General features: G+C 40.6%; 1 protein-coding gene across 1 annotated transcript; it reads right to left on the reverse strand.

Moving 5' to 3' along the window:
* Positions 1-480: 480 nt before the first annotated feature.
* LOC117851689 (uncharacterized) lies at positions 481-7,976 on the reverse strand. The gene is made up of 12 exons (XM_034733562.2): positions 7,822-7,976; positions 7,660-7,731; positions 7,373-7,543; positions 5,771-5,902; positions 4,891-5,030; positions 4,675-4,761; positions 4,095-4,217; positions 2,716-2,865; positions 2,114-2,215; positions 1,201-1,374; positions 1,032-1,111; positions 481-796 (listed from the first exon to the last, which is right to left on the reverse strand). The coding sequence occupies exons 1-12, from the start codon at positions 7,841-7,843 to the stop codon at positions 754-756; spliced, it is 1,296 nt and encodes a 431-aa protein (XP_034589453.1). The 5' UTR covers positions 7,844-7,976; the 3' UTR covers positions 481-753.
* Positions 7,977-8,220: the final 244 nt, after the last annotated feature.

The raw sequence follows: 8,220 nt of genomic DNA on the forward strand, positions 1-8,220 counted from the left end.
TGGTGACGGAAGGGGAGGACGGGCGGGAGTGAGGGGATGACCGGTGGAAGGGATTGGCAGCGTGACGCGGAGGACCGGAGGGAGGGGAGGACCGATGGGAGGAGCTGACTGCGATGGGATAGGGATGACCGGCAGGACTAGGATGGCGGCAGGATGGATGGCCGACGGGAGGAGATGGTGGCTGGAGATGCGGCTGCGGGAGGAAAGATGCGAGAGGGGCGGCTGCAGGAGACACGCTGCGGGAGGAAGAAGAGGAGCATCGGAGGAGAGAGAAAGGGGAGCAAACAGGGAAAATATGGACGGGGGGATCACTTTTAGCAGGTTTAACACCCTTTAGCATCCCTTGAGTGTGCTAATGAAAATGGGTGTGCTAAACTTTAGCGCTCATCTTTTAGCACACCTGTTAGGAAGTCCAAGTGCTAAAAGGGTGCTAAAAGTGGAGTGTTAAACTTTAGCACATTTTTTCCAAACAGGGCCTAATAAAGAGAGAGAGGAAGGGCCGCAGTGATATGACTTACGAGACCTACAAGGCGAGCATTTCTAGGCAACATAACATAATACTGCCACGCACAAACAAGAGACTGGGTTGAAGAGCATTTCTTCATGACCTAGTTGGCGAGCTGGCAAAACGAACCCATATATGTAAGACCAGAGGGGTGTCTTAAACTCAACATCGATTTACACGTTGATGAGGAACCAGTAATAGTGGAAGTTCTGGACTACTGTCCCCTTGGCGAAAGAGAATTCTGACAATTACTTGGTTGCGTCAGATGTCTTCAAGCAGTTGATGGCCTCACTGCATAAAAGATTACAGCAATTACTAGAGCATCTTAAATGCAGAAGCACATGACAAGCGTAAATGATGCTCTGGAGTTTAAATAACACAATTATCTAATTCACTGGCTAAGTCATCATGTATGTGTTTCGATGTGATGAAATATAGGAGATTTATAAATACAATATGGGGTATGGAAGTCAGCATTATCCTTGCAAACTATGTTTCCTGACAAAGAAAGGGGTGAGTACAATACCATAATGCTTTGTCAATCTCAACATTTGCTGGGTCCAGTTTGAGACCATCAAGAAATGCATCGCATGCCTTTTCATAGTCCTGAAGACAGAAGAGTTGCTGCATCACTAGAAAAAGGATTTGGCGCAGCAAAATGAAAGAGTAACAGAAAATGATACATGTCATCTCACCTTAAGTAGCATCCGAGCAGCTCCTTGCAGGTAGCAAGCCTTTGCCCAGCCAGGGCGCTGCATCCTGCAAATTCCAGAATCACTCAATGCCTGGTCCCCTAGACCCATCTTCAGCCAGCAAAGGCACCTATTTGAGTACAAGGTTGAGTCATCATCAGGGCACTGATCTGCTGCCTGCATTTAAACAAAATTACCGAATTTAGTTCTTGTTGCCTACACTTCTCTCGAGCAAGTGCACAAATTTGGTATGGCAGCTCATTTTGCTAGAGTTAGGGTGGTAAACTAGACCCTCAACCCGAGGCATCAAATTAGGATACAGAAGTTAAAGACATATACATCCAAAAAAGGAGCTTTACTCCTTGTATCCAATCCAATAAAATGAGATACATGTTGATGTTTTCTTAACATATATAGTCTTTGATGCCACAGTTATAACTGTTACTCCCTCTATTTCAAAATGTAGGTCGTTTTGGCATAATACTATATTTAGGTGCATAACAAAATCTATCTATCTAGAAAAGCCAAAACGACCTACATTTTGCAACGGATGGAGTATTTTGTAGTCAACCTACAGAGTAATATTCTAGTGAAGTTTTGTAGAAGTTTTAAGATTGGCAAAAGAATCCCATAATGCAAATGCAGAAAACTTGTAGCATTCGTGATTTATCACAACATCAATTGTTTCCACTAACATCAAATGCAGGAAGTAGCTTCATTAACTTCCTACACATAAATGTGAAATGACCGAAATAAAGTTTAAACAGCAAAAGAGCAAAAAAGCGAAAACAAACAAATTTTCATATTAATAAAATCTTATAACGGACTGAAAAGAGTACGAACCATACCAACTGTCAATTTAGATATTACAAAACAGCAAATTAAGTGTAGGCTAAGAGAGATGGCTCAATAATACCATAGAGTAGAGCTTTGCAGCAGTAGCATAATCCTTTCTCTTGTAAGCCTTGTTTCCTTCTAACTTGAGATCATCTGGTTTCATTTTGTACATGGGGTCATCCTGAAACAGCAAAATAAATCATTTGGTACAAAGAATGATGACGTGTACAAAGGAGGATAGAGTTACATTAGGTACTACTCCCTCCGTCCCAAATTATAAGTCATTTTGGCTTTTCTAGATGCATAGATATTATTATGCATCTAGACATAGGGTATATCTAAGTGCATAATAAAGTCTATGAATCTAAAAAAGCCAAATCGACCTATAATTTGGGACGGAGGGAGTAGTACTTGAGAAGGACACAAGAAGACCGTCTTATAGACTCACTTCACATCTGTACAATTACATAATGAGTTACCTATTTTACACACGCAACTAAACTTCACATTGCTTCGTTTCGAGCGCGTGCCCGCGCGCGGGGGTGGGGGGATTAATGAATACACATGTTTTGAGTTCCCCACTTTTATATTTAGGACATGTATTGAAGAAACAATAGAATAGAAATCACTCTACCACTAACATTAACACAGAACAACAAAAAGGAACTTAAATTGCAATACCTTCACAGATGGCATTGATTTCACATAACTGATTATCCCCTCAACGCTCCAATCCCGCACATATGGAACACGAGAAGTTACTGGAAGTAGAATCTCGACATCTTTCCTTCTGTTCTCATATGCAGCTATTTCAATTGGAAGGTGACCAAACTGTTAAGCAAAAACGAACGTTAAATTTACAGAACCATTCACAGAAATCCAAGGCAAAAGAGCAACGAACACAAGGTCTGTGATGACTGACGATAGTGAATTTAGCACTACAGTTCAAACAAGAACAGGAAAAAGATAAAGAACACCTACAATTTGAATACAGCTACATCTTACAGTAGTAACAATTACATAAAATATCTGGCTTGAACCTCACTAGGGAAGCCTTAAAGAATTGAAAAGGAACTCATTTATCATTGCAACAACTGAATGTCTGGAGTTGAAGAGGAAACATCAAATAATTGAACTCCACTGGTTCACTCTACCTCTTGTACTTCTCATAATACGCATTAATGTTCTATTCTTTCCTCAGACCAGCCAAGGAATCCTAGGTTATGATAGAAAGCACAACTAAGCCAACCACAACGTTAGAACCAAACTTTGCTCTGAGATTGAAAAGCAGTGGTTCTCTGGTAAAAATTCAGAAAAATCCAATTAAATACATAATGAAAAGGTTCTCCAGTATAAGCAAAATGCCATAATGTAAATTATCTAAATTTCACAACAGCAATATGATTCACCCAGACAAAAATTTAACATTTTGATGGACAGCGATGTACATAACACAAAAACACAATTTTATTGCATTTTATTCATCAAACCTTATAAGTACATCATAAGAAATAATCATAAAGCTGTTGTTAGTCATATATATGATTATTCAATTGCAATTTGTAAGCATTTCTAGACTTCACACCCATGAGAATAATCTTTTTAGTTTTGACTAAAAAAATCATATCAACATGAACCATCTATTTAACTGGGGCATCGAGTCATCAATATCGTGCAAAGATTCATATTACTTGTAAACTAAACCAACAAAGAGAATTAAATAGATATTTGTTACCATAACACATCAATATCTGCATGGTTTGCACTATAACCACAACACCAGTTCAGTGCGATGGCATATTAACTGGTTGTGCATCTGAGAAACAAGTTCATGGTCACTAAGGACAATTTCCACAAATTTAATTTGGAATGTTTAAGGACTTTATGGGTTGGCTTTGACGGGAAACAAAAAAAACTAGATTGCTAAGTTTTGCTTCTTAGCATTAGCAAAAATCATAGTTTCACAGAGGTTAGTTTTCATAATTTCCCATGCGTGAATAACCACTTGATGGTGTGAAAAAAACATGTATTTAGTGGAAAAGTGAAAAGTAAAAACTTACATCATCACGAACATCAGGATCTGCACCAGCCTCCAGTAAGCAATTGTAGAAGTCAGTTAAGCCATTGCTGACCGCAGTTATTAAGGGAGTTACAGAACCAACACCCTTCACGTCAGCACCAGCCTAACACATAAAAGGTGGCAATAAGCATATGAGAATTTGCACTCCTTCCTTTTCTATGAGATATTTAAGGAGTGATTTTTTTTTGGTTATCTGTGGTAATAGGAACAGAAGAGCATCACTAATTTTACCTAAACTCCCCTTCCACTTCAGTGCATGGTAGATTTACAAGACTATACATCTTCGCTAGCTTGTTACTAATATTAAAGATCAATGGTTTAAAGACAAAAATATTCACCAAGGTAGCAAGAAACACAACTTAATAAGGGTATGCATTTATTCTATACTTTTCATTAATTCACATGAAAAGGGCTCAAATGTGAGGAAAGAATGAAAGAAATGAAGCAATACCAAGTTTTGAAATGGGAGTTCATCTCAGATATCTTACCAAGTATCCAAAAGATTTCAATTTAACTGCCCTAAAAAAAATTCAATTTGGCATGAGATTAGTGGGCCATACCTTGATCAAAAGTTTCACACACTTGAGCGAGCCAGCAGTGAGAGACACAAAAAGAGGAGTGCATACAGTGTTAAATACCTTGTTACACTGACAAGAAAGATTGAAAAAATCAGTGCCCTTACATAATAAGCTGGCAGAAGTATATTCTTCTAAATTGTAATCAGTAAAGTGGATCTTGTTAATCTAAGAAGAAAGGTAGACAGGCATATTGCGTACATCTGCACCGCGGTCCAACAAAATCTTCATAGCACCATCCTGCTTAAAGAAAGCAGCCATATGCAATGGTGTTCCAGTATCACAAAACGAGTCAACATTGGCCCCTTTTGAGAGTAATGCTTTTACTATATCACAATTTCCTGAATCGCAAAAATATAATACAGAATTTTGTTAGTTATTTACTTGGATCATATATTGTAATAAGTCGAATGGGTAGAGAGAGAATCTACATCAAATTGTGTGTTCAAATAAAGCATTAAGTTGTCCTGAAAAATTGGGGCTCATGCTGGATGAGTCCACCTCCAATGTTAAGAGGTTCACGTTAATGTGTTTTTCATGTACTGCTCCCCACAATTTTAGTGAAAAGAATATATATATATATATATATAATATATATAATATATATATATATATATATATATATATATATATGTTTTCAAGTTCATCATCAGGTCTAGAAATGTATCCGGATACCCTAGGAAGTAACTCAAGAAATAACTAATGCTGCATGAACAGGACAAAGAAGTTAATAATTGAATTTTACAAACATCTGATCCATGTCAGTGCAGGTGACATTTTGATAGATGAAGAATACAAATTTCATGACACGTCCATCTTCATAACGGCATTTTTAAGATTTAAAGGCAGCGATTAAACAACTAATTCATCACTAAAGCTCTTTAAATGCTTGGATGACACTGTAATAACTAATAACTATCCACGAGCATGACATAAAGACGCGGGCCATTTCCTTATTACCTATAACACTGACATGATCTGGATTAAATTTCATTACATCACTCCAAACACATAAACTAAATATTTTAAGACACAGTGTCATGCACGCGGACGAAAAAAGATAAGTTGCATAGGGAGAGACCTCCTGCAGCAGCTAAATGGAGAGCGGTAGATCCTTTTCCATTAGGCTTATCTGGATTAGCATCATGATCAAGAAGATACTGTACAATGTCCAAAGTGCCACTACGAACTGCATAGGCCAGAGGTGTATCTCCTACAGGAAAGATCAAAAGTGGTAGCATACTAAATAAGAGACTCATACAAGAATAATAGATTACTACGATTCCAAATAGAAATTCATACAAGTAACAAAAGAAAATCCATAGATAGGTTTTGCGATCTAAACATGCATCTGTTTCCAAAATATGCATAGAAATTTTCCACATTCACTAGCACATTCAAAACTAAAGAGGATGGCATTTAGGTGCCTTTAAAAGTATCATACATGACATGAACACATCTTGGCATGTGGCACTAAGACTTTCGATTTAATTGAGCCTCAGAACTCAATGAACAGCTGGACAGCATCAAAAGATCAATACAAATATTACTGAGAATTAAGGAAACTGGTCTAATTAACAGTTCCTATGTGCACATAATGAAATAAGTGTCACATCATATGATTCAACTTCAACATGTGCATGTTTGTGTCAAGTACCATAACATGAGATGCTTCCCTAAGAAAGCATGATTCAACTTCAATATGTGCATGTTTATGTTGAGCACCATAGTGTGAGACGTTTTTCTAAGAATACAAACCAATCAAACACTGATGCTTGTTCAAATCCCAGATACTCTTACAAAGATTGAGAAAGATATAATGGATAAATTGGTGATGAAAAGAATTTCAGATTCCTGCCAAACTGAAGAGATGGCTATTTAAAGGGGTAGACGAACAAGTAGAAGCTAAACGTTTTCCACGGAAAGCAAACTGCTGCATGGGATAGTTGACAGAATTTTCAAGGTTAAAAGTAGATGGAAGTTGCATGCACCAGCACTCTTTTACTGATGCAATTCTGTCTGAAAGGTAATTTGATATATCCTTCGAAGAGTGGACCAAATGCCAAGTTAGCCTTAAATCTATCCAAAAGAATAAGCTAAATCAAGGGGTAAACATGCATACTATTTTTGTATTGAGTTGATATTACTTTCCCGATTGCGACACCAAATGCAAAGGAACCAGAGGACACCAAAGTTATGAGTTAACTGGAGCATATAATCTCAGTTTACATAAAGTTCTTTACAGCCTAGGCCTACGAGGTTAATCTACAAACCATCTCCAATGATAGTTGTAGACTGTGCCAAAAACTAGACATATGGACACCACATTGACAGAAGCGTAACTTCGCTCGAACTCGCATCAAGCAGACCAGGCAAAACACAACCAATTCAGATAGCCAGTCTCAAGTTCATGAAAGTCTACAATCACATTTCTTGGCATTAAGTAAGGAGACGACCAAAGAGCTGATTCATCACATCAAATCACATTACACATAGGATGAATGAAACCAACTTCTACTGAAAATGCGGCGCCTTTGCAATATCACCTCAGCAAACTTCCATCACAAGCCAATAGTGCCACCAATCCGTGGTCTAGACTCTACAGACGAGATCGTATTGCTACGAGAAGCTTGGATTCTGCTTTTGCGCAAGTACGGGGAGGGAGACGAGACGAAGAAACCACCTGAATCATCGGTCGCGTTGACGTCCACGAGGAGCTCCTCGACGAGGTACGCGCACATGGACATCCTCCCGCTGCCCGCGGCGGCGTGCAGAACCCCGGCACCGCGGCTCGTCACGGCCTCGACGGCCTCCCTGATGCGGCCCTTTCCGGCGTCCAGCGCGGTCGCGGTCCCTGCATGCGGAAGGCACGGACGAAAACCAAAATCCAAAACCCCTCCAAATCAGAGCCCGACCAGAAACTCAGCAAGGGGGGGAAATCCAGAGGCGGAGCGCGCCGCGTGCACGTACTCTTGAAGAGCTGGAGGTCGCCGTCGCCCGCCGCCTCGAAGAGCCGCCGCCGCAGCGAGGCGGGACCTGCACCTGCAGGTGGAGGCGAGGGATTGGGGTTAGGGGGTAGGGGTAGCCCGCGGTTCGGCGGGTGAGGGGGGCTAGGGTTCGAGGGTCCCTTACCGCTGGTAGGTGGCGGCGCCATGGCTGGCGGTGATCGGCGGCGGTTGGTGCTTGGTAGAGTTTTGGAGCGAGGACGGGGAGTCGGGGAGCAGAGGCAGGACGTGCAGGTGGGCCGTGGGGAGTGGTTGGGGTCTTGGGGAGGGGAAGCAATCAAGCAAGTGGGTGACGACGCCGCGTCGGCCGGAGGTGGGAGGAAAATGGTAAGCGTACACGACACGAACGAAGCGAAGGGTCGTCGGCTCCGCAGTTTTGCTTCGCCTCCTCCCGCAATGGAACCGATAACTCATACTCCTGCACGAGAAAATATTACCTTTACAACGTGAAAAAAACAAAGCGGAGAGTTCCAACTTTCGAATTTTGCCATTTGGCGATACTCCATTTCCTTTTGGATTACTACCA

Source organism: Setaria viridis, chromosome 1 (genome assembly GCF_005286985.2).
Source record: "Setaria viridis chromosome 1, Setaria_viridis_v4.0, whole genome shotgun sequence".
Taxonomy (NCBI): Eukaryota; Viridiplantae; Streptophyta; class Magnoliopsida; order Poales; family Poaceae; genus Setaria; species Setaria viridis.

Excerpts from the sequence above, each read along its gene's own strand:
- LOC117851689 (XM_034733562.2), bottom strand. The coding sequence starts at position 7,843 with ATGGCGCCGCCACCTACCAGCG. Across the intron at positions 7,544-7,659 it reads CGACCTCCAGCTCTTCAAGA|GGACCGCGACCGCGCTGGAC; the intron begins GTACGTGCACGC and ends TTCCGCATGCAG. Across the intron at positions 4,762-4,890 it reads TGTTGGACCGCGGTGCAGAT|TGTAACAAGGTATTTAACAC; the intron begins GTACGCAATATG and ends CTTTCTTGTCAG.